Source organism: Triturus cristatus, chromosome 3_1 (assembly GCF_964204655.1).
Source record: "Triturus cristatus chromosome 3_1, aTriCri1.1, whole genome shotgun sequence".
Lineage (NCBI taxonomy): Eukaryota > Metazoa > Chordata > Amphibia > Caudata > Salamandridae > Triturus > Triturus cristatus.
In genome coordinates this window covers 330,303,378-330,330,584 of record NC_140583.1, presented here as the reverse complement: position 1 = coordinate 330,330,584, position 27,207 = coordinate 330,303,378, and the positions used below count along the sequence as shown (strand labels likewise).

The window sequence follows — 27,207 nt, the reverse complement described above, 5'->3', positions numbered from 1 at the left end:
CTTCGATGTTATCACATGGTGATTATGTTATGTTATTGGTTTTGTAAAGCTTATAGCTGCCCCAGCAAAGGGGTGTCCCAGCGCTGATCTCAGACAGAGGAGCAGAGAGGGTTGCAGAAGAGGGAAGCAGATTACTTAGGAAAGAGATATGGTTTTATAGCCTTTCGGAATGACACATGATTTTGGATGCTTCTGAGGCTCACAGGGAGGGAATTCCAGCGTTTAGGAGCAAGAACCCGTAAAGAACGCCCTCCTGCCCTGGCTTACTTAACCCGAGGAACAAACACCAGGTGTTGACCAGTAGAGCGCAGCTGGCTGGTGGGTGGTAGTGCGTGAGAAGATCAGCTAAAATATCGGGGGATTGGGCGTTCAGGATTCTATGGAAAATGCAGCGGGCTTTGAAGTTAATTTGTTTCTCCACTGGAAGCCAGTGTAACCTGCTGATGAAGTTTGAAATTATGCAGGTTCTCGGCAGGCTGGAGAGAATCAGAGTGGCAGCGATTTGTGCCCTCTGTAGGCAATGTATCTCTGCTCTATTGGCCCCTAGGTACAAAGAGCTTGTGTAGTCCAGCCTAGAAAGTACAGTGGCCTGGATAATAACCTGACGGGTGTTCACATAATAAAAACCCAGCAGAGGTTTAACACCGTGTAGGAGCCCAAAGCAGACTCCAGCTTTCGCCTTTGTTTGAGCCTGGAAGGTCAATGCAGAGTCGACCCATACGCCCAAGTTTTTAGGTCCCGGCTGGCGTTGGAGCGCGCATGCGCTCCTCGCTTCGAGACTTTTAGTCAACAAGTTTACTTTTACCAAAGGGCTTTAAGCCCCACCCCTCTTTCCCATTGGCTGGCGTGACCGTTTATGCTAAACAGTGACGAAAGGGAAAGAGCTTTGTATGTTGCCTCCCTTTGGCTTTTTTGAACGGCCCCCTTGGACAGGCTCTCCTGCTTTCCTTCTGGCATAAAAAGTTTCTTATCTTTATGGGGCCATGTGTTTAAACACATGGCCCCTTAAAGTCAAGAGATCCTCTTGCACTTTCGGGAAAGCGCAATGCAATTAAAAGAAGCGGCTGCCTTTGCCAAAGCAGAGAGCTTGTTTTAACAGTGAATGTCCATTCAACAACCTCCCCTCAGCACTAACAGCGTGCTGCACAGTTTTCATTACAGCACGCGTGCATTTACCACACTACCTGGTGTCAACTGGACCCCACACGCTTCTGTTCTCGCGCCCATGCATATAGGATGCGCTCATGCCGTAATCACTTTCCGTGTAGTTTATTGGAGTTAAGTGCATGTCAAATACCCCAATAAAAAAAAGAATCACTATTCTGTGATTCACCACTCTCTTATACTTGGAGTGCCCATTGTCACCACCCCTACAGCCGCTGCACACTGGGGGGCACTACGGACCCCGGCACTCACTCAAGTACCCGGTGTTTGTCACCGCTGTTCCCCGTCGGCGTTGCCTCACCGCCCCCTTTAAATGTGTCTTTTCTTAACACTAATTCATTAGATCCGAAAGTAGCTTTTTATGTAGTTGTCCCTCCCTCTCCCCGATTATTTTCGTGAATGGCCAGAGCTGCCGACTTTGGAGGTGTGGAACCAGGTTTGAGTCCCGGCGTCGGCTTAACACCCTGTGATTCTGGGCAAATCTCTTCATCTCCCCGTGCCTATGGCAGATGAATGTGTCATTGTGTAACGTAACTGGTGCTCGTATAAATTGCTCCAATACCTTCAGGTCAAGTTCACTGCGACATAAAACTGCAAATAAATACATTTTAAAAATGACAGCCGCGCATACAGAGTGAAATAAACAGCCTCAGTCACTGAATAGATTCCACAATCAGCCCACACCGCAGCTAAACTGAAACGGAAGACACCGGTGCATGCATTATTATAGAGGGCGCATTACAGCCCCCAAGGGTGCAGCTATCACAATACCAGATATTCAAATGAAGTCCTCCACCTAGCTGGAGACCTGGGAGGACGAGGGGGAGGGGGTGGTGGAAAGCAGTTACAGGATGCGAGGGAGTCAGGGAGGAGGCTAAGGAAGGTGGAAATAGAAGAGGGAAATAGAAGAGGGTGAGAGGGAAATAGAAGAGGGTGATAGGGAAGAAGATGGGTGAAGCAGGGTCATGTGAACAATAAAAGGGATAAAGAAAGGGAGGAAACTTCTGTTAGAGGGAAGAAGAGAAGACAGAAGAGACCCAAGGGCTCAAGGAAAGTCTCACAGATAGGGGGGATAAAAAAGATGGAGGAAGGAAAAGGGTATAAGAAATAACATATATCAAGAAAGGCGTGAGGCGGGTTCATACTTTGAAGACTAGGAGAAGAGAAAGATAGCTGAGGACAGAGGAAGGAAACAAGATCAACAGAATGGGGGGAACTATTGTGCACTAGCCTTCCTCTGCATAAAATACATTTGTTGCTGTCGAGTCACCCTGCACACATCAATTTACCAGGGATTCAATGTCATCAGTAAATCTTGCACCCAAATAGGTTATGTTCAGGGTTACTGGAATTATGCAGCAGTTCAGGAAAGCAACAGTGGGGGTGAGATCTCCTTTGTGTCATCTCTTACAGACATGCCTCCCCGGTGACACAATCTATGACGTCATCGGCTCGGGGTCAGACTCGTATTTTGCTTGCAGAAAGCTGGCAATGATTGCCCAGGTTCTGCCGGCGGGGCTCGAGGCGCACCACCTGAGCCCTGCGAGTCCCCATACAGTACTGGAACAGCAGCGCACGCTTCAGGGCGGCATTGTGCGGCTTTGGCCATAGTTCTGAAATAGCAAAGAGAGCAGCTGGACAGGGTTGGGGGGTGAATGGCAGGGAAGTGTGCATGTCCCAGTCCTGGAACAGAAGGGTCTGCTGGAGGCCTGGATTACGGTTGTGTTTGAGTAGTGGCCGGCGGGGGGGGGAGGGGGAGGGTTTGCTTTGGGCAGCATTGCGGTGCAGGGTCCCTAGGACCGGCTTTTGTCATGGGCGAGCTGGGCCCAGGGGGCCAATCTTCAGAGGGGGCGTGGCGTAAGAAACTGTCTCCATGCAGGTCATGCAGAGACTCTGTCACCTGGCCTCAGTGGTGAAAGTTCTGTTTTTAACACCCACTTCCAATCCCACCACCTTTCTTGTCCACCCACCCCCTTCACCCCTTGCTTCCACAGACTTTTAACCCCGCCCCTTCAACAAAAAACCTGGCACCAGCGCGAGGAGCTAATCTATGAGTGATTCAGGTGAGCTGGGCGAGGTGCCGAGATGTTTGGGTTCAGAGGCCAGTCACAATTCTGGGGTGGACAGTCAGGGACTCATTTTATCCACAAACAGAGAGGGCGCCAAATTTCTTTCCACCCAGGGCACTATCCTGGCAAAGGGCGATTCCGACTAGGCAGGGCTGAAATAGGAGGGTCTGCTGGAGGCCAGTACCACTGCAGTTACGTTTGTTAGGTCGGGTGGTAGAGTTTTGGGGGCGGGGGGCAATGAGGTTGGTTGTGGGTAGGAGGAGTGAGGGGCTGAGGGTAGGGTTGAGGTGCATTGGCAGGGCCGTGTGATTGCCCCAGCGATGGAAAAGAAAGGGCTGGCAGTGGCCAGGATTGAGGTCGGTTGTGAGTGAGCGGAGAGGGTGGGATGGGGGCGTTGGGAGGGCTGGTGAGGGGTTCTGTTGTTCGGCACCTGCCAGTACTTATTGTTCCCGTCTTTAGAACAAACATTAAAAATGCAATAGGTCTCGCCTTTTATTAAGTTAAAGCCATTTGCTTTGCTACACAATACCATTAGCAAAGCAAATTGATTTAACTTAATCAAAGGTGAGACCCTATTGCATTTTCAATGCTTGTTAACAGTCTGTTTGGGTGCAGGTGGGAGGCCTAGGGTGGACGGCAACCAGTGCTCGCTCCACAGATAAGTGTTTTTGTCCACCAACAGGATCTCAGATTTTCTGGCATTCAATTGAAGACAGTTGGATGTCATCCAGTCCGCGATAACTGTTAATTCATTTTTAAATTTGATTGCGTCCTGTGCGGAGTTGTCAGATAACGCGACTACTAGCTGTGTCATCAGCGATGGAGACCACAGTTAGGCCCCTGCTCTTAGCAAATGCTGCCAGGGGTTGAATGTAGATATTAAATAAAGTAGGGCTCAAAACCGAGCCTTGAGGAAACCCTTAGTGCACAAGTAGGGCTCAAAGCTGAGCCTTGATGAACCCCTTGGCGCACAGCGTGCGTCTGAGAGCAGAAGGCGGGAGCAATCACTTGAAAGGATCTCTCAGCCAGAAAGGAGGAGAGCCAAACCAGGGCTGAGCCACCGATGCCAATATCTTCTAAGCGCTGCAAGAGGATCTGATGGGACACTGTATCGAATGCTGCGCTCTTGTTCAGAAGGATCAGCGCAGAGGCTCGTCCTACATCCAGTGAACTCCGCAGGTGTCCGCAACAGCCAGTATGGCAATTTTAGTGCTGTCATGAATGGAAGCCATTTTGAGAGGGGTCTAGCAGATTGATGGCTTCTATAAAAGTGGTGAGAATAGAGTTGATATAAGCTTTGGTAACTTTAGATACCAGAGGGAGAAGAGAGATGGGGCACAAATTCTCTGGCTTGCAATCGTCCAAAGTGGGTTTTTGGGTATATCTGACTGCGGTGAAATACCAAATGAAGTGTGGTACTTGCCACCAGATGAGACAACCATGTTGTTATCTGTACTGATGGGGATGGCTGACAACAAGATTACCGGCAAGAACATGAGGAATGAAGGCCTTCTAGGTTGGTGGAGAATTGGTATCCGCTAAAGCAAAGGACCTGAGCAGCTTGTGAGTATGAGATCTTAGTCTCATGGTGAACGCATGATGGTAGCATATCTGAAATCTAACGAAGGGTCTGCCCTTCAGTGCTACTCAAATGAGTAATGGTATGTTGCACATGATGATGATCCCTGTGCGGTGTGAAAGGTGGCTCAGGAAAGCATATTTATTGACACAGGTGATTTATATTACACCTGAAGCTGTGCTTTCTAACTAGTATCCTAAAACTATTTTTAAATCCGGAGCTATGGTGTAAAATAAGTAGAGTCATCAACTTAATGTAACTTTCTTTTTTTTCTCCCTAGGCAGCGGCAGGCATCCTGTGCTATGTGGGCGCCTACGTATTCATCACATACGATGACTATGACCACTTCTTTGAAGACATTTATACTTTGATTCCTGCAGTTATTATTATAGCCGTGGGGACGCTTCTGTTCATCATTGGACTTATTGGATGCTGTGCCACCATCCGAGAGAGCCGCTGCGGGCTTGCTACAGTAAGTCTTTAAATATAGAGAAGTGCATGATCCTATGACTCTGGAGTGTCACTAAAGATTCTCTTTGAACATCTGATTCAAATTGGTTCCATAAATTTCTCCTGAAATATCAGATTTGTGAAGTGCTTTAGTACGCAGTCAGTGATGAGACGGTCAGTCCATAAGATTCCAAACTGTTGTTCGCCATTGTATTTCCTGTGCTACTTCAGAGGAGGAAGCACTTAATACAATGTACATTGCTGATACAGATGTGAATTGTGTTATGAAGTTTAATGCCTTTCTTTTCCAACTGTTCAAAGAATTCTTGTTACATTAGTGTCCGCAAGTCTGTCCCTTTTGGTGGTTGTTTTCTTTGAAGAGCTGTGTCCATTTTATGCTCGACAGCTGTTCTCCACTTAAATCAACAAATAGACTTGATGCATACTTTTCAGCATTTCGCAGAAATGTAGGGAATATATGTTCTTTAACACTGATAGCACTGTACTTCATCATAACTTTGCCCATCCAAATTCTGTCTGGATCCCTAACTTTTAGGTGTAAGAAAGCATGATGGTAGGATGCTGGCAATGTGACAGAGACTGTAGAGGTCTGGGAAGATGTAAAATACCTGTATGGGCCACAAGGAACATTTTCATAAATTCTGATGGGGATGGGTGGAAAAGTGCTGTGCTGCTATGTTGTTTGGTGTGCTAAGACGATCCTCATCCTCAAGCCCCTTCTATGTTGCTGTGCACCCACGGACTGAGCTAATAGCCACGATCCCATATGGTTTGTGAAATGTCTCATTACCCTGTATATTTTTGTCTAATTTTCTGTGACAATGAGAAACTACAGTAAGGTGTCTTATTTCAACTGCTATTGTGACTATGGACTTATTTTTTTCCAGAGAACTCTAGTATGTTGGAAATTTCTTCTCAAAACCGTTGCCTAATTGACATTTACTCATAGTGATTTACTGATGGGGAAATAATTTATCAGTTTTTGAATAAACGGGTCTTTATTTATAGATAATTTTATTCACGTTATGTCTCATAACATTGGGAATAGTACCGAGTATTCTGAAACTACTGTTTCTTGGGGCAAAATACCATTTGCAGCTTCTGGCTGGGCCTTAATAGTAAGAAGTCCTCAAAGGAAACAAACAACCCATTTTTTAGGTCTTAACCCCTCCCTCCCCTCCCCACACACAGACAAAATAGAATCGAAATGTATCCGAGTGAGGGCCTGTAGTTAGCCCTCGTTATCCATTGGACTGCTCGAATTATGCTCTTTTGCACTTGATCACTAATTAATATGCTCAACTGACATTAACTCCTTGCTTCTTCCAACCACAGCCGACAGCATAAGGCAGTGGGCTTTAATAAAAAACAACTGAAGTTTACCTACGCACATATATAGTGCCACTCAAAAAGCAATTTGATGAAAGGAAGTTTGAAGGTTCTTGAATTAATCCGTGACTGCTGGTGCCTATTTATACAAGATTGCGATCACAAATGTTCCGTATTGATAAACACATTTTATTTAAATTTGCAATATTGGCTCATCATCGTAAACCCGCGTTGGCTTACTTCTATTAAAGAAAACAAGCAAAAATCAATAAAGCAACCAAGGCTTCGCTAGTAACCTCTTCTTATGCTGATACTTGGCGAAAGACTTGCCAGACAGTTGGGCGCTAGGTGGCGCTGGACCGACATGGCCGCACTTCCGTGAGGCTCCAGCCGGCCAGGCAAATGACGATCCAGCAAGTCCATCCTGCAGGCCAGCAAATGCAGTGCTGACCACTTCGGCGTGTGTGGGAACCTCCTGAGACCACCCTGTGCTAATTTCGGGAGAGGCGGCGGCCGGGAGGCTGAGAAATCGGCTCCTGCAGGCCCGCGGCGATTGACCAGTGATAGAGGCGGAGCGTCGTGGCGGATGCTGGCGCCACTGCAGGCCGGGGATCCGCGTGGCCTGCTGGGCCGTTACCTGGGTACAGTGGGCTAGGTCGCACTGGCGAGCGGGAAGACATTGCCGGATAGTCCGGAGCTGTGCTGGACGGAGCGGCGCCTCGTGGACAGCGAGATCACAGTTCATGGGCTGCTGGGAGCGTGTCCGTAGTCCGAGTCTGTACGGCCATTGAGTGTTGCGGCCGCGCTGGAACCGCGTGGCTTGGTCGCGACTGAAGGACTGTGGCCTGCGCTGTGTGGCCCCTTGGGTGGCCCCCTATCTATCCGGATTGACTTCGGCGGCGGACGGCGACCTCCCACCCCCCCTGCCTCTGCTGGTGCGGAGCCGTGTCTGCGCCGGAACCTGGAGGGGGGCCCCGAGCTGGACGCTCTCGTGATCGGCCTCCTTGCCGGGGTGAGACGCCTAGATCCTGCCCGGAGTAGACGCTTTCCTCCCCATGCGGCTGAACTGGCAGGTGTGTGGCTGACGGTGAGTGACTGGGAGGGTGCGGGAGCAGCTGCGACCCCCTATCAACAGTGGGCCAGAACAGATCACTCGACGGCGACCCCCTGATGGGCTACAGCGACTGGTCCCGGAGGGCTTTTGTGGGAGTGTGACGCGGAGCGGAGAGGGTGCGAATTGAAGACCTGCCTGGGCTTCGGCGCTGATAACGTGTATCGCCCACCACACTCCCTGTGGGTACTGGCCCCATTGACTGCTGCCGCTATGGGCAAAACGGACACTAAACAAACTACGCTTCACTTCAACCCCGCGAAGGGGGGGAAAAAAACTCGTGCCCAAAACGCTGAGGGGGTGGAGACGGGCCCTGGCGACGAGGAGGATCTGGACTGGAAATCCTTGCTGGTGGGTATGCAGCGGAGTTTGTCCTCCATTGACGCGAAGATCGACACCATGAACACCAGGCTGGACTCGGTGGTGCAGCGTTTGGACCAGCATGGCGAACGACTCAAGGAGGCGGAGGGTCGGATCTCGAAGTTGGAAGATGGGGCCGGGTCTAACGCAACTAAACTCTCGCAGATGGATCGCCTACTCAAAGTCATAGCGGAGAAAAACGAGGATTTGGAGGCGCGTTCCCGGAGGAATAACGTCCGCCTGGTAGGCCTGGCGGAATCCAGTGGCGGTGGACTTATGGAAGAATTCATAGAGCGCCTACTGACGGACAAATTTGGCCGCGACGCTTTTTCGCCTCAGCTGGTGGTGGAGCGGGCCCACAGATCCTTGGGTCCCCGGCCGGTCCCGGGAGCTCCCCCGCGCCCGGTGATCATCAAGTTCCTTAACTATAGAGACGGAGACACTCTGCTGCGCCTGGCTCGTGAGCAGCAACCTATCCAGCATGAAAACACTACGCTCTCTTTTTACCCGGACTTCACCCAGCTGGTGCAGGAGGCCCGTCGCAAGTTTGTGGGAGTAAAGAAAAAGCTGCAGCAACGGGACATCCCATATTCAATGCTTTACCCCGCTAAGCTCAAGGTCAGTCACCGCGGCAAAGTCCACTTCTTCGGCAACCCGCAACAGGTGGAGGACTTCCTCAAGGACCGAGGGCCTTCCGCGTCTCCACGACGTAGCCCTGGGGCGAGGTCTGGATCCCGGTCCCAGACGTCGGCTCCGGACTGATGAGTATTACGTCGTGATGCCATAATGTTCACTCTTGTCTTTTCTCCTCTGCGTCCCGCTTACTCCTCCCTTACTCGCTCTCTGCTGCTCCCCCTTGCCTCTCCCCCTTTTTTCACTTTGCTTACGCTTCTTTCTGGTTGTGGGAGCGGTCTGGTGGACTTCACGTGCTGGAATGCCGGACTATACGAGAGCGCTTTACCAGCCCATTGCCTTCCGTCTTAAATCTGGGGAGGTTGGGGTAGAGCATGGAGAGTGAGGGTCTCACTCATGTCGCCAACTGTTCTTCTGGCGGTGCTGGCATGTTCGTTGTGGCTGCTATTTGCCTTGGCACTCCCCCTCCCACCCCACTCTCGCTCCCTGCTCTTAGCGGCGGCGATATGGTGGGTGAAATATCGGGATAGGGGAGGGTAGATCCAGCTCACTGGCGTTACCCAAAGAGGGAGTACCCCATGAGGATGGTTTTGTTTGATGGGGGGGGTCGTGGGGGGTATGGTTCCCGGCAGGATTGGGCTGTCGTGGTGGGAGGGGGAGGGGTGTGGGGGGGGTGGGTTGTGGTGGGGAATGTTGGTTGGTAAGTTTTCCTCTGACGAGTTGGTTGAGTCGGATGGAACGGGTGTGGGGAGGGACCGTGAATACAACATTACACTGATCTATTGGACCAATCACATATACACATTGGAGTTGATGGTTTGTCGCTGCCTGTGGTGGTGCCTGGAGTCGGCCGTATGCCGCCTAGTCGGGCTAGAGGTGGGAGGACACCTGAGCGGCTGGACATGGCTGAAAGTTGATCCGCAAGTGGGCAATAGGCGCCAGTCTGAGTGATGGTACAGGATGAGGATATTGCGCTGCGCGACCCGCATAGCAGAGTGTATGTCCTGGCCTGGAATATACGTGGGCTGGGTGACCCGCGTAAGCACCGCCAAGTCCTGGGGTATCTCGATCGCCATCAAATACATATAGCGCTACTACAGGAAACGCATACGGACCCCCGTAGCACACCCTCATTTGCGTCCCGTTGGGCGTCTTATAGCCTATTCTCCTCGTACTCCACCTATTCCAGGGGAACTGCCATCCTGGTCAAAAAGCACACCCCCTTTGTGCCCCTGGGGGAAAAAAATGATGCTGAGGGCCGCTTTTGTGTTGCATGGGGTCGCCTGGGCAACGCCACGATTACTATAGTGTCCTCCTATGGTCCTAACCTAGATGAGCCCGCACACTTTATCTCCCTATGGGAAGTTATATTGGGGGTAGGATATACTCACTTGCTCTGGGGTGGAGATTTCAATGTTCCTTTGAATCCTTCTCTTGACCGCTACAGTGCGGGTACCCCACACCATCCCCGCTCTCAGGCATATCTCTCGGACCTGCTGACCCACCACTTACTGATAGACGCTTGGCGCTGGATGCACCCGGTTGCGCGTGAGGGCACGCACTGGTCGACACCACACTCCACATGGGCTCGGCTGGACTACATACTGCTTTCTAGGGGCTTGGGGTCCTCACTGCTTGCAGCGCGACACTTGCCTCGTACCTTTTCGGACCACGCACCGGTACTGATCACTCTGGCCAGGACCGGGTTGGTGGGCGCACCGCTCCCGTGGCGCATGCAGCCTAACATCCTCCGGGATGAACTTTTTCAGCATGAAATGTCCCAGGAGATTCTGGACTTCATTGACCGCAACAGAGGGTCGGTGGATAGCGTTGCGACGGTTTGGGAGGCCTTCAAGGTCACTATGCGAGGGGTGTGCATCTCGAAGGGATCGGGGGTACTGCGCTCTCTTCGTGCTACTCTGACTTCTTTGGAGCGTGATCTGAGGGCGCTGGAGACTGCCACAGATTTCCTGGAGGACCCCGGAGCGCATCTAGAATACCGCATGAAGCTCTCGGAGTATAAGTGCACTGCGGAGAGAGAAGTCCACTTTCGGGGGAAGCACTTCTTGGCGCGGGCATATGGGGAAGGGGAGCGACCCGGCAGGTTCCTCGCGGGGGTAATTCGTCCCCCACAGGGCTCTAATCACATACTGGAGGTCAGGTCCCCGGATGGTTCCATGTGCCGTGATACGCCCTCTATACTCTCTTCCTTTGTCTCACATTATTCGGACCTGTACACCTCCAGACGGGAAACGCCGTTGGAGATGTCCGGCTACCTCTCGGAGCTCACTCTCGGGTGGTTATCCAATGCCCAGCGGGAACTCTTGGCGGCCCCTATCGGCCTGGCTGAAATCAAGGAAGCCATAATGCAGACGTCATCGGGGAAGGCGCCGGGTCTAGACGGCTTCCCTATCGACTACTATAAAACCTTTATCGACCCGCTGGCTGCGGTCCTACGTGAGGTGTTCGAGGAGGCAAATGAGACTGGCTCTTTGCCACCCAGTATGTCGGAGACTCTTATAGTCTCTCTCCTTAAACCGGGGAAACCTCCGGATTCCTGCGACTCCTACCGGCCCCTTTCTCTCCTCAACAGTGACGTGAAGATCCTGGCCAAAGTTCTAGCGAACCGGGTTAACCTCCTGATTGGAGACTTAATTCTGCCGGATCAGTCGGGGTTCGTCCCCGGCAGGTCCACCTCTCACAATCTTCGGACCCTGTTCTCGATCCTCAATAATGCTGATCCCTCTCTAGCGCTGGTGGCGGTGTTTTTGGACGCCACCAAAGCGTTCGACTCGGTCGAATGGGACTATCTCCATTTGATCCTGCGTAACATGGGTATGCCCATAGCTTTCTCCAGATGGATCCAAATCCTTTATCGCCGCCCCATGGCGAGGGTTCTTATTAACGGCGTGTCTCTGAACCGTTCCTGGTCACTAGGGGCACTCGGCAGGGATGCCCGCTATCACCGCTCCTCTTCGCCTTGGCAATAGAACCCCTGGCGTCCCGGCTTCGGCAAAACTACCTGGCGGCTACCTTGCGCTGTCAACGGAGGCAAATCTTGGTGTCGCTTTACGCGGATGACCTCACGTTGTACATCAAACACCCCCGAGAACACTTGAACCCCATACTCAGAGAGCTTGTTCGGTTCTCGTTGTACTCGGGAATACATATCAATTGGGGCAAATCTGCGGTCTTTCCCCTAACGGAGGGTGTCGACAGATTCCCACTCGACTTCCCGTTGGAATGGCGCGACACTGATGTGAAGTATCTGGGGGTGTGGACCTCTAGAGATCGACAGGAAGTGATGCGTATGAACTATGGCAAGACTCTGGAGCATATACGCACAAGTATAGTTAGATGGCTGACCTTGCCGCTGACCATGGCTGGCCGTGTCTCACTTATCAAAATGGTTTTACTCCCCAAACTACTCTATTTATTCCTCAATATACCGTTCCATCCGGGGGGCTATTTCTTCAGGGCTCTGAGGACTGAACTCACCCGGCTGGTATGGGGGGGGAAAGAGACCGCGGCTCAAATGGTCTGTGCTTACGCGCCCGTACGTACAGGGGGGCCTCGATATTCCGGATTTTGAGCTCTACTACAACTGCGCCCAAGCACACTACGCGTATTATTGGTATCGCCCCGCCCCTTACATGCCACAGATAGCTGTGGAGCACTGGCTAGCGGATCCGATCCCGCTGGAAGGCATGGCCCTCGCGGAGGTCCCCTCGTCTCGGGCCGATCGCAATCCTGTTCAGGCTACAGCGCATGCTTGGAGTGTTTTGGCGAGACTCATGGGCGCGCCGCTCCTTTACTCCCCGCTGATGCCCTTGGTCTACCACCCGGCTCTTCCCCTTCTGAAGGAGGGTCTGTTTCAGCGAATCAAACTTAAAACTGGGGTGGCACGCTGGGGGGACTTGTTCCACGAGGGTAGGTTTCGCGACCTCCCGCTCCTATTCGGAGAGGCGGTCCCAACCCCCCTGGAGGTTTTTGCGTTTATTCGTCTTCGCAGTGGCCTACAAAAAATACTACCGGCATATCCTGCAGAACCTGCAGTTTTGGAGCCGTTTCATTATCTCCTCGACTCCGCCTCCCCGTCGCACATGGTCTCCTCGCTTTATCGGCGCCTTTACATCCATGAACGGGGGGATATTCTGAGGTCTCGGGCCGCCTGGGAGACTGAGTTCGGCACAGTGCTCACGGATGCACAGTGGGAGTACTGTTGTCTGCAAACCGAAATGATCTCTTCGAGCAGTAGGTTCCGCATTATTCACTACAAATTCCTACACCGTCTCTATTGTACCCCAGTCCAGATGCATAGGTTTCAGCTTCGTGACAACGATCGGTGCGATAGGTGTCACTCCCCGGGGTCTGATTTTTTACACCTGGCCTGGACCTGCCCGAGCATAGACGACTATTGGAACCGAGTCTACGCTGCCATAGGTGAGATGCTCGGGGGCCCGCTGCATCCATCCCCACTTCAGGCCTTGCTGGGATACACTCAGGATATACCCAAGGTGGATCGTCGCTTTGTTACCTGTGCGCTTTTGCTAGCCAAGAGGCGTGTGGCATGTCGGTGGGGGCGGGGGAGAAGCCCTAAGTTTAAGGAGTGGCTGCGGGATATGCTTACTTGTCAGGAGAATGTTCTGCTGTATGCTGATTTGCTGCCACCTGCGTCACGGCCCCCTGACATTTGGGCCCCTCTGACGAGCTACCTCGCTGCCCATGGGGACCAGGGGACTCATCCTGGTGTAGCTGAGGGATAGTGTCGGATGGTGACTTGAGGCGTGTAGGATGGATGGATGCCCTCCCCGTGTGGGATTCAGGCCTGTGGGGTCTTCAGGGTTCTTATATATCTCTTTGGAGGACGATACTGCCACTATTCATTAACTGTCTCCAATGTGATGCAATCTGTGATAATGTGATATTGATGTATATCCTACTGCGAATAAGTGTAATGCTTGATGGTCCCTTTCTTGTTTCATGAAAAAATCAAAAATAAAGAGTTAAAAAATAAAAAAAAATAAAAGAAAGACTTGCCAGACAGTTGCTTCTGGCTCAGTAGGACACCTAGTAATGACTTGCAGTACTACAGCTATGCAAATGGCCAGACCTATTAGTTTGCCATTCCTTGTTAGGTCCTGCATTAATCAAGACTGTTTGTTTTTAATAAAAGTGTGTCTTCTACATACAGGGACTTTCAGTAAGTCCTCTTCATGTTTTGATCTTCTGTAGCATAATCCACATTTTGCTTCAGTCCACCAAAGCATACAACATCTGGCGCTGGGTCAGCCCACCTCAGCTGTTGGCTTACATTACTGAGTGAGGGTATTTGCTCTTGCACAATGTGCACAGCCACACCAGTGTTGGGGACTACTGGTGCTAAGAGTGCTTTTACATTGAAAACATTATAATCATTGGCTTTTCGAAAATACTTGTTTTCATACAATAAATGGCTTCTTCAAAAATCATTTATAAACAAAATAAAGCTTTGCAAAGCCAAAAGGACAGCAGCTAATGCCACACATTTTAGCTTTGCCAATGTTTTATATGTAAATGTATATGTATGTAAATGTATAGGTATTTATATAGCGCCGATCACCACTATGGGTATCTCAGCGCTGTACTCATACCGCTGAAGGAACCCTTCCTGGCTTTCCATGTGAGGTGTCCACCCCTGGGCACCCCCATGGTGAGGCCAGGCATCCCAGCGCTGTTGGGGCCGCTGTGGAGTATAAGCAAGCTATTGCCCAGAGTTGCAGCGTGGGACCCATGATTAGAATAGGCACTGAGGCGAGAATATCCGGTCCGTGGAATTTATAGCCCAAGACCCTGCCGCGATGGGAATCGAACCCTGGTCCCGGACCAGTGCTCTGCATCGAGGTCTGCCGCTCTAACCATTGAACCACACTTCTCCACTCTGCTGCTCTAACCATTGAGCCACACTTCTCCACTTTATCAATAGACCTGAGGAACATAGGCACACATAGTATTCTTTATTCAGCTGTCGTGAACTGGCTCCAGGATATATGTTTTAATCCATTTACAATATATTATTATTTGCCCCAAATCCATTCTAGATAGAGAAACCCTGTGTGACCAGTTCTGTGCACACACAAAGTGGATTTTCGTGAATATATCTGTTTGTCAGAAAAGTATGCGGTTACTGAGTTTCTATAGCTTAACCATACTTCAAGGTGAAAGGTCAAGACCTCAGGAAATTGAACAACAAATGTACTTTAGAAACCATTACTTCCACTGTCCCTTTCTGGTGCGCTATGGGGGGGATCTGGCATTCTGGTTTTACCCGGGGACCGCAAGGGGTGGCGGTCCTGATACGCCGCGCTCTTCCATTTGTGGCGCGTAAAGTAATACATGACCCTGAGGGCTGCTTTGTTATCTCGGAGGGGAACATCAGAGACCGATCCCTGAACCTAATCGCTGTGTACTCTCCCTCTCTCTGCTGTCCTCCACACTTAAGCCCCTCGCTACACTAGTAGCTGCCCTACCCCTGGGGACGACTGTTGTTGGGGGGGGGAGGGGGCGGGGGGACCCAGGCGGGGGGGGGGAGGGGGGGGGGAACCCAGGCCTTGACACCAGTACGGCCCCTTCCGTCTCACGAGTTACACAGTCTGCCCTCCTTTCGAATTGGGCTGCTTCTCTGGTCTTCGGACATGCATGGCGGCTCTGGCATCCGACCACTCGTATGTACACTCATAAATCTCCCCCTCCCGCCCTCCCCCCACACACATGCCAGGCTAGATTATTTCTTCCTGCCGGCCTTGGCCTTGGACTGTCAGTCCATTCAGGCCATCACCATCCTTCCCAGGGGCTTATCAGATCACTCCCAGTCTATGCAGATGGGCAACCTCCCGGCGTCTTCGCGCCCGATCTGGTGGCTAAACGCCTGGTTCCTCCAGGACGAAGACAGACTTCCAGCAATAGATTGGGGACAAACTCCATTATTACTTCTCCACTAATCAGGGCTTGGTCTCCTCTCCTGGCACTCTATGGGAGGCCAGTAAGGCCACCATCTGCGGCTTTGCCAAAGGCCAACTCCAGTACAAAAGAGGACTCCCGCCTCACACTTCTGGAGGCCCAGGCTGTCTTGCTTGAAGCCCAACCACCGGGGGAGAGAACTGAGGTCCAGGATCGGAAACTGGCGTTTCTGAGGGACGAGATTAGGCAGGCCTCCCTGAAAGCTGCTGTGGAGGTTCTCCGTAGCACGAGTGTATGGGTGGGGAGATAAAAATGGGAAGCTCTTGCATCGTTTGGCCACCTACCCTAAGGCCAATCGTATCATTCACGAGGTGATTGACTCACACAGGGAGATCCAACGGACCCACGTGGCGGTGGCCCAGTGCTTTGCCATATACTACGCTACTCTGTGCAGCCTCCTGATATCACACTCTCGGAACTCCTCCAGCGTGAACGGCTCCCCCTTCCGTGGCTCAGTGAATCCGAGGCAGAGGAACTAGATCTTCCGATCACCCCGGAAGAAATTAATGACTCCACCTCACACATGGCCGCGGGTACCGGGGCCAGACGGACTCCCGGAGGAGTTTTATGCGTCCTATCGAGATACGCTGGTTCCCCACCTCTTAGAGGTGTATCATGAAGCGGCTGACCACGGCTCCTTCCGTCCCGAGACGAACCGGGCCACCATTGTAGTGATTCCTAAGTCTCAGCCTCCCTCTGCCCACTGCTCTGATTTATCGTCCCATTTCCCTCATTAATTAGAAGCTCAAAATATTCGCCTCAGTGCTGGCTAACTGCATACGTCCCTATCTGGATAAGCTGGTCCACCCCGATTAATGTGGGTTCATGCCTTCCCGGGGAACCAGGCACTGCCTCAGACGTCTCAATGTCGCTCTCGTGAACCGGCAGCAGTTGACCCCCCCCCCCCATCTCTCTTTGCTCCTCGAGAAAACATTTGATTCGGTGGACTGGCGATATCTGGAGGCAGTATTGTCGGAAATTGGTTTTGGGGCCCCCTTTCGCAACCTGGTCCGGACACACTATTGTAAGCCACGGGCCCAGGTAATGGTGCCCTCTCGCGCCCCTTCTCCATTGGGAGGGGCACAAGACAGGGGTGCCCCCTTTCGCCCCTCCTTTTCGCGTTAGCGATGGAGCCCTTTGCTTCTCTTATTCGCACTGACCCGCTTCTCACGCGATGGCAATGGCCCGGCCTGGCAGAGGATAAGATTGCCCTTTACGCTGACGACGTTCTGATAATCTTATCAGATCCAGCTCGATCGGGACCTCGGTGCCTTCGAACCCTACACTTCTTTGAACGAATCTCCGGCCTACGATTGAATTCGGAAAAATCGATCCTGGTCCCTCCATCTTTCAAGAGTGTTTTGATTGGCAGTTGTCGATTCCCCTTCGGCAGCAGTCGTTCAAATATTTGGGTAGCCCTCCTTCCTGACCTCGCCTGGTCCCTCAACGTCACCCCTCTAGCGAAACGGGTTCGTGCTGACCTTAAATGGCAAACGCTGCCACTGAACCCTATGGGCAGAATAGCCCTTTTTAAAATAATGGTTCTGCCAAGATTTCTCTACATGCTTCAGAACACACCCATTTCCTTCTCACGGTCATGGTTCCGGGAGATGGACGGTTTGGCCACCAAATTCTTATGGGGAGGTGGGAGATCGAGGCTGGACCTCACCCAGTGCCGGATCCCGCCCTTTGACGGTGGTCTGGGAATGACGAACTTATATCTTTATTATTTTGCGACTCGTCTTCTTACCGTGCATGACTGGTTTAATGGCGGCTGGTCGGACCCGGCATACCGCCTGGAGCTACATAACTTGGGTTTCTCCAACATTCAGGGGAGGCTATACGGGAACGTTGCACTCTGCCTGAAGTCATGCACAGGGGCTTCCGGCCTGGCGAGCCTCCCTGCGTCACACCCACTGGTTGGGAAAATTAACCCGATACACCCCACTGTGGTTCGGAACATGGCTCAGGGACGTTGCCACTCTTTCTGGTTTTAGAGCTTGGGATCTCATTGGGATTTCACAGCTTGGGGATGTCTGGGGCGTGAGCCACATACGCGCTTTTCCGGACCTACAAACTCTGTACTCCCTCCACGCCTCCCAGTTTTACCACTACCTGCAGCTGCGCCACGCACTCCATGCTCACATCTCGGAGGGGACCTCCTTACCCGAATATAGTCTCCCGGAAGCCCAGTTTATGACTGGCAATTTAGGGAAAGGGGGGGGGGGGGATCTCCTGCATCTTTCGCTCCCTCACAAATAACTCCCCCCAACTCTCTCTCCCATCTCAGGGGCAAGTGGGAGGGTTGACTTGGATCCATGGACGACGCTGATTTGGAGGGATGCACTGATGGTTCCCAAAACGGTCACAGCCTCAGCACGGCTCCGACTTGTTCAAATATACTACCTACATGCTGCCTACCTTACACCATTGCATCTCCACCGCACTGGGCTCCGACCTGATGCATCCTGCCCTCGCTGCGGATACCCCCAAGCCGGCTTTTATCACATGGTATGGCTTTGTCCCACTATTACGCGCTATTGGGAGTCAGTAACAGGGGAACCACAGAGGTTCTAGGTTGGGAGATCCTACCCCACCCTCCCCCTCCCCCCCACTTAGCCCGATGAACGTACTCCTGAGTATTACCGAGGTATGGATGGTTACAGAGCTGAGAAACTTTTTTTAAACACAGGTCTGATGGTGGCTAAGAGGGATATTGCAGCCAACTGGCTGAACCCGACTGCTCCCACAATGGCGCGTTGGCCCAGGGCGGGGGGGGAGGACTGGTGCCCTGCGCAGGATCAACCCATGTATGCGGCCCGAGGCTGCTCGAAGAAGTTTCGTAGAGTGTGGGGCAAGTGGGTCGGGGTGGTGGAAGATTGAACATCTAAGAAGATCACTTATGGACTTGGGAGAAGGCGCAGTTAATTTCTGCCCGCATGTTGGACTTTATATGCTGGGGTACTTATCTCTCGTCAACGTTTTGCACCCGCAAATGTACTAAAAGCTGGTATTGTCTTTTATAAAATCAATAAAATTGGTTATCAAAAAAGAAACCATACTTGATTTGCCTGTAGTTTTGACTTTTAATTTTGTGATGTATTTCGGCCAAAACAATTAGTACTGTATTCTTGGGGAATTGTTTAGGGACAAAGTATTAGGGGCATTCACTACCGGCCCACCTTCGCTCAGCGCCAGCATTTTCTAACTGGTGATAGTGTGCTTTACAAATACACATAATATTCAGAGCAGTGCATCAGTTATTGTGAATTTGATAAATATATTGAGGGTTATAAGAAACTGCAGCAACTAAGTTTGTGTGCTCAATGTGAATTTCCATACTATGCATCGCCCAGCATGCATATAAATTTTAAGAAATAGATGTGATTTTCACACATTATAGAGATTTCTGGGGTGAGAAATTACGATCCTGCAACTCAGAAAATTGTATTTACAAATCTGGTCTAAAAACCTTGTGTGATGTGCCTGTAGATTTGACATTTTTCAGTTTGTTAATATCGATCGATTAACCGATGCATCTTGTACTGTTTTGAACAGAAACGTGTGAATTTTTCATGATGTAGTATTTTGCAGTTAGCATATTCTCTGACGTTTCGTTTTGTTTTTTATATCTAAACCGGAGTATTTATACACTGTTCTTTGAATCTCTTGTGTCTTTGCAGCAACATGATCAACCTCGCTCTGGATTTACAAAGTTATGTCACTCAAATGTTTTGTTCAAATATAGTAAAGGAACTGTTACGTTTCTCCTCCAGACTTGAAATTGCTAGTGAATTGAAAACTACTCTTGAATTATTGCTGCTCTGCCCATCTTTCGACCCTATGAATTCGGTGAACTCAAACCCACACTTGAAGTATCATTTTACCAACTGTGTGTGACTACATTTGATGACGTGATATTCACTACTAGCAGAGAGTTTGATAGAATCTTTGTTAATTGTACCGAAAAAGTTTGTGTACAGTTTATGGGTCTGTTATTGTTCAACGCTTGATCCAAATGTACTATGAGATGGCTGGGTTCATAGATGTTTGTGTTGGTCTGGAGGACAGCAACCAGAGTCTTGCCTACTTGTCATTTTAGGATAGTGGGAACAAGTGAAACAAAGTGCAGCAGACTGTTCTATTCTCTGTGTAGAAGACATTTACTAGCTAGTCCTTGCATTCAGTAGCCGGGACGGCCTCCTTGTGAAGGAGTGCGACATGCTGCCACAGTTAATGAAATTGGGATCAGAATGTGAATGAGAAGTGCAACCTCCATAGCAACTAAGCAGCAAATGGTTCATCAACTTATTAAGATAAGATATCCTATGTCTGTGAATGCCTAACTGAACCGGAGGGGGGCGTTGGTTCGGGGGAGAAGGGGCTGCAATATTGGGGTGTAATCTGGTTTAGGTCCTTACTAGTATAGCATGAACTTGGCAAATGTTTAGCACTATCTGGATGGTTTCATGCATTGTAGTTCTGTAGTTGGGAAACTAGCTCATGCATCCTGGTAAATTGAGGTACCTAGAACCCCTATCCATGGAAAGGACAACCCTCTTGAGGGAAGGCAGGCTCAGGATCTCATGAGACCTTGAAAGGTAATAATAACTTTATTTAGACACTATTGGCTGGAGAGGCTTGATGTGCGTGACTTCTTGGAAGTTCATGGCATGACTATGGATTAACTTCTTGCTCCAGCCTTAGTGGAACTCCAAAGCTTTGAGTTCAGGAACCACATATCTTAGATGTGAAAGTGTTGTGGCATTGATGTCCCTATTAACTGGCAGTTCTGGCACACATTCAGTATTACGAGTAGAGCAGTGTATTGGGTCCAGTTCAGGTCACTGTACTGTGGATGTTCAAGCCTGTCATTTCTTCAGAAATGTGTGTTGTTGTTGTAGGATTCCATGACCATAGTGATTGCTTGGGAGCAAAACCTGGAACAACATTTTTGTTTGACAACAGCCTACAACATTCACATGAGTTGTATGTACCCGATCTCATTAGCGTGAGTGTGAAACTGCTTGATGGTATGTAATTAGCAGCTGGGAGCAGATTTATGTATGCTCCCAGGTATAAGCGTGAAGTTCCTTTTCATCCTATGGTTCATATCCTTAGAAACTATGGGGAAAGGAAATCGAATGGTCCTTCCCTGAATTCACCAAGTTTGTGTTTATTTTCACTAGATCTATGCTGCTGTGTGTGTTTCTTACAGGATATTTTGTGGTATTAGCTATAGACCGACCTTGGTGGCCAATAGAAATCGTCCCCCATCAATGAGCCACCTATTTAATATGAATTTAAGAAAGGTTTGTTCCTGTCCTCCTGGTGGATTGCCCTAAACTTCCTTAAAGGAGTTTACTCCCCCCACATGGAGCAATTAAGCATTTTATGCACAAATGCTTAGGACATCGTGCAGTAACCTTTGGAGATTGTCCAATGGTGACTGTCCCCAGCACAGTTCTAGTCTAAAGTCTCACAATCTAAATTCCTGTGTCATAAAATCAATTGTCTCATCACCTTGTACAGGTTGAAGAAGTCAGACTACTGAGATGCCTGGTGCTATTTCAACTTACTCTTTTTTTTTTTTTTCCCCCTCTTCTGGTTTCCTGAATTTGCTTTCACATATTAACCATGCATTTGCCTTCCCACTCAGTCGTGGTGAAGGAAGTAGAACAACCCCTGTAAAACCTGCAGAATACTCAAATCCTCTGTTACTGGTGGATAGTTTTGATTGAGGAATCCCCACATTTTGAATTCACCCAGACGTCCGACTGGGACCAGAACTTTTCTAGCAATTGCTCCTTCACACTGACATGTGATGCCATCTGACTCTGTGGCAGCAATACACCACCTCTGGGAGTGGCGGTACAATTCTGTATGTAGGCAACATCCATGCATGTTGATTTTTGACTCTGATCCAGAGCCCTGCTCCCAACATTTGGTCTGTGGCTTACTAGCTCCAACATTTCGTTTTACGACCTTGTGGTAGTAAAATGTTCTCCTTAAGACTACCTGCCTCAACTGTGCCACTGCTGCAGGAAATTGGTGTCTGTCGCAGATTTCCACAACATTGAGTTTTGGCAGGACCCTATGTACTATAAACAGAATGTCTGAGGTAGATGCGGCCTGGTGCTCCGGAAGATTATCACAGAGCGCAAGGTGAAGCTGTTCGCTGAGAATACGAAGCAGGGTAGATGACACCCAAAGTTTAAGACGCAGTTCCGCTTCAGGTCCATGTCCTGCTTCAAGTTACTATCTGATGGTAAACCAAAGACAAAATACAGGTTTTGTCTTGTATGCTAACAGTCTAAACTGGATTTATCTTCTTCTATGCGGTAGATACTTGAAAGACCATACTCTTTAGGCTGTATTAACCTAGCCCAGATGTGCCTAGAGTTTATTGCGCCATTGTTGTCCCCACTGCAAATGAAGGCCTTTGAAAAAGGCCATAATGCAGTTTTTCTATACAATTCTGGGTCCATCTCGAACACTGTTGGGCCTAATTACTCAGTTTGGGCCCACAGTAGAACTTCTGTCGCTAGAGCCTACGCAAGTAACAACTGAAACTGTTTCGCTCCCCCACTGATGCAGGCCCATATTTCAATGCCTGTGCTGAAAAATACTAGTCCTTTCAGCTCCTGAAGTGCCAGTTCCTAACCTGGCCTCAGCGGATTTGGATTGTTTTGGAGACTGCCCAACAACATCCAAATCTGATCCTAACAATGAACAAGATGGCAAAGCTGATAATTTGTTCCCTGCTCTTTATACTGATGATGGCTTATATGTTGATTTACAGCATGATAGTGACCTAAGTTCATCCCCTGAGCTGGATATGGAGTTTCACTGGTGCCCTCCATAGAGCCTCTTTTAGCAGTGTTAGTTCGCCGAGTTACAGAAGTACTTTTACCTCTAGTTGGCTGTTAACCCGAGGCTAATCTGACTATATCCAGCCTGGGCCTGCATCTTTGGAGCTCATGCTGTTATTTAATGATAGTCCTACTGAAACCTCGATGGTTTCCTGGTCTAAACCGTGCTCATTCCTACCGGGGCATCTGGCCTTTCTGACCCAGTGACCAACTCCTGTTCGCTCTATCTGCAAGGTCAACCCCGATGTATTTCCCCTGGCTGTGCAGGACAGTTAGTTAAAGCATGGTTGTGTTCGGTAAGAGACGGCTTTCCTCTGCCAGATTTATTCAGAAGGTGGAATCTGTCCTTAGTATACATCAGAAGAACAGATTAGTTATCTTCAGAATGTTTTCTCTGGTGAATATTCAACTTCATATTCATCTCATCTGTTCTATGGAGTCAACTTTTAGGGTTCTAAAAACGTCCCAAATTTGGTTTGGCGCACTCTAATTGCAATCTGTCATGGTTAAACCTAGTCTTAGAGCACGGAACTGTTGGATAAAAAAACCTGAAGTCCCCTATATATAGCTGTGTGCAATCACTTTTGGAGGCAGTGCGATGGCACAGCAGAGCCTAATGGAACCACCTGTAAATGCATGGTAGCAATTGCTAGAAAAGTTCAGAATCCAGTATGGCTGGTGGGAAATTCAATAGGGGAAGAATCCGTATTTAGATTCTCCACAAGAAAGAGCATTATGGAAAGTAAGAAACTGGTTTTTCTAGGCTAACTGCTGGTGGAATATCACAGGATGTTGACAACTTTTTATTTGTATCTTCATTAAAGGCTTCTCTAAAAGAGAAGCAGATTCCTTCATGATTGACGTAATACCTGTGCTAAAAACCCAAGGCTACCGCACTTCCCAAGGAATCTTAGAAACTACAAAGTCATTGGTTGTCACCCAGTGATTAATAAACTTCAAAATCATCTGGATAGGCTTGACTTACAACCCATCCAGATGGATGCTTTATCAAAAGGATCAGACAAAAAGATCTGTCCATATTGATCTTATTTGACCTTTGACTGCTCTTATCATCTGACTTTTATATCCTCTGCAACATATTGTCATTATCTGAGGTACCACTCCACACTGGTTTTCTTGCTTTCTATTTCACCTTTTGCTTCCATGTCTGTTTGCTCTATATTATTAGTCTACATCACCTGTAATTTCATTCATATAGTGATGAATCATAAGTAGTATTAATTATAACCGCATTGGGACAACGTGCAGCCTTACCATTCTCTGTTCAGTATCTAAGAGAGGCTGTGGAAATTCAGCTGAATACCTTATTTGGGCAAAGGAATCCACAGACGTTATACCCCCACATTCTGGAAATAAAATTTTCACACACAGTTAAAAATCTTGGGTTCATTTTCCATGAAACCATAACTGTAGACCTTCAACCTGATTTTGTCCAAAATTATGCTAACGTAGGTAGGTAACTTAAGATCAGCTCAAGGTGAGAACTAGATATTGTTCCATTTAACCTAAATTATTACCTATTGTGTTTGGATCTGTATTGATGAACTATAGTTTGTGTTTGGCCTTGGCCAAAAGTCACCTGTAAGAATTGTCAAATGATTCAGCATGATCTGATCTGGCTGTCAGAATCCGCATCAATACAAATCAGATATATTTGCTCTAGCATTTCTGAAAGAGCTGCACCCTTGGTGTGCAGACCTTTTGTATAGCAGTTCTTTTATGTGTGCAGCTATAAAGTATAGGGCACACTCCCTGATTAGTAGATACTTTTGCTGATTGGGTTATAAAGCTTTAAAAAAAAAAAAAAATCTTTTTACATTTTGCCACAGACTTGCGGATGCCTCCCACGCTTGTTTTTTTTTTTATCTGAAAGAAAGTTAGTTATAGATTCCTAACCTTAGAATTACCCCCAGGCATCCTACTGGCTCCGGAGGATTTTTTCAGCATCAGTACCCCTACGCGTTGAAAGGTGGCATCGATCGGCTCCTCGTTCATCATTGGCGTTGTGGTCGCCGGGATGATGTTGCGACAGCTACTTAGACGCAGATGCGGAGAGAGCCGTAACTCCAGTCACCTTTTGACTAACTTTTTCCCGACTTTTGTCGATTTTTGAGTCTTCGACTCCTGGTGCCTGTAGGGATGCCTGGTTTCAAGACTTGTGGCTCCTGTCGGTGATGGATCCGCACCTCGTGTGCCTGTTTTGCCTGGAGCGCGACCACGACCCAAAGTCGTGCTCCGACTGCCAGACCATGCATTGGAAGTCTTTGCGGGAGCGGTCCCGAAAGCTTCTCGAGGCCCAGCAGTCGGCTCCGCACCGTTCGAGGTACCGGTCGCGTGGGAGGGCGAGAGACCGGTCACGAAGATGCCGCCGCCACCACCACCAGTTTTCTTCAAGGTCTTCGCACTCCTCAGGTAAGTCGAAGCACAAGAAGAAGTCGAAGAAGCACCGTCGCTCTTCAACTTCTTCTCCCCGTCGGTCGGCCGAGGCAACGAGGTATGCGGGTGGTTCCCCTCCTACGGCTCCACGTGCAGAGCCCCAAGGGTAGAGTCCGAGTTTCCCTCCCTTCCAGGGACCCAGAGCAACCCCTGCCCAGCTTCGTACCTTTTACGAAGCGATGCGTGTCATCTTTGGGCAGCCCGCCTCCGCCGGTGCGCCTTTGGGCCCTGAGGACTCGGCTGGGGGCCCTGGTCCTTCGACGCAGGCGGCTTCGGCCTTGGCACCGCTGGGCCCCCTTGGATCCAGAACTGGATCCAGATCGGCGCCGGTCGACCTGATTGCACCTGCCCGGGCGCCGATTCCACCGGCACCACAACCTACCGGCACCACATCCTCAGCCGAAGCCACCACATCCTCAGCCAAAGCCACTCCTAGGATTATACAAAACCCTAGGGACCGCCACCTCCCCGGGGCAGTAAATACTAAAAAATGCGGCGGGCCCGCTCAGCCCCTCCCGCTGCCTCAGGGACCGCCACCCCCACGGGGCACTGAAGTATAGGAATGCGGGAGACAACCTTACCGGGGCGCAAACACAATAATTGAGGGGGACTGTTGCGGACCCCTGGCCGCGGGGACCACTTCCTCCCTGGGGCTACATGAAAGAAAGAGGGACCCGTAGCCCCTCTCTTGGAGCCCTAGATGGACCTGGGGACTGCCACCAGCAATGTCCCTGGGTGCCAACCCCCAGGACATTGCAGTTTGCTATGGCTTAGTGGGAGCACCGCTCCCACCATGCCTTGGCAAACCTGCTCCAATTCTGGCAATCTGGAGCAGAAAATGCTCTCACTTGCTGTAAGCAGAGCATGTCTGTTTCCCTGCATGCTGTCAAGCTTGCAGAGAAAGAGACAAATTGGTTTGAGATCCATGAATCTGCATGTTAACATCTCCCTGGGTCTCAAAAGTAATGCGTCTTCCGAAGGAGGCTGGGAGCCGGCAGGGACCGTGGGGACCTTCAGTCTCCAACCCCACCCCTCCCAAGCGTTTCAAAAGTGGGTGCCCTGGGTGCGACCAGGGCACCTACACTATATGCCCGCCGCCCCCCCTCCCTTTTATAATAAATGAAAAGGCTGGGCCCTGGAGGATGGGGTCCCCGGGGCTGAAATTGGCCTGGGAGCGGGTCCACGTGGCCCCCCTGATCTTAGTATTAGTTTAAAAAAAAATAAAAAAAATTGCAAAGGCTGCACCGGGGACGGCGTCCTCAGGGCCCAAAACGGCCCAGGGAAGGGGGGGGGGGCGAAATATTTGAAAATAAAGAAAAAACGGCAACTCACCAGAGGCCCCGCCCGCTTTCTCTACCACTCTGTAAATGCACCTCCTGGTGCGCTGCTGGTTGGGGGGTGGGGGGGGATGAAGTCCCCTTGGCTGCTGAGGGTTCTTAGGGGCCAACAAGACCTCCTGTTACCTCCAATGAGTCCCATACAGTGGGATTGCTGAGAGGTGGTTGGAGGCCACACTCCCTTTCTCCACCTCTCTGCACACACGCCTCTCGACGCACTGCTAGTAGGGGGATGACACGAAAGATACCTACTGACAGATACAGACATTCAAACAACCAGTTACTCACCAATACTTTCACTATAACTGCTGAATTTCAATTGTTTTGTATGCGTGAAATCTGAGCCTAAATATAACGTCCCTGTAACCTTTTTGTTTTTCAGTGAATATATATATATATATATATATATATATATATATATAGTACTGTATACTGTAATGCAAAACAATGGCGCAGTATTAATTAAAATACAATTTAAAGTATTAAAAATAGCACAGTAATTGGGACAAGGTCCTTCAGACAACAGGTTGATTCGAGACTGCCGTTCTTGGCCTTATGGACTTACTGTGTGGTTGTTGAGGTTTACACCACACATCTCAGAAGTTCAAAATGTTCCTTCTCATACCAGAGGGCCACAGCGATGCAACAAAGTGGTAATAATCCAAGCAAATGGCATTTCACAAAAGTCCTCTTTATTGTATTATGTATGTGCTCAATGAAGTGGCTCATTCTCTTTATTGAACCTTTAAGATCTATAGTAAAAGAAACTAACCTGCTGTAATGGTTTTTAAAGTACCTCTTGCAGGCACAGATTGTCCACATGAAC

At 49.7% G+C, this 27,207-nt stretch overlaps 1 protein-coding gene across 1 annotated transcript in view; it reads left to right on the top strand.

Moving 5' to 3' along the window:
- The window catches only part of TSPAN3 (tetraspanin 3), a 192,921-nt gene that overhangs the window by 41,125 nt on the left and 124,589 nt on the right, over positions 1-27,207 (top strand). Inside the window, exon 2 of the mRNA XM_085644042.1 lies at positions 5,093-5,284. Coding sequence (XP_085500168.1) covers positions 5,093-5,284 — 192 coding nt within the window. The remainder of the gene's footprint in view (positions 1-5,092; positions 5,285-27,207) is intronic.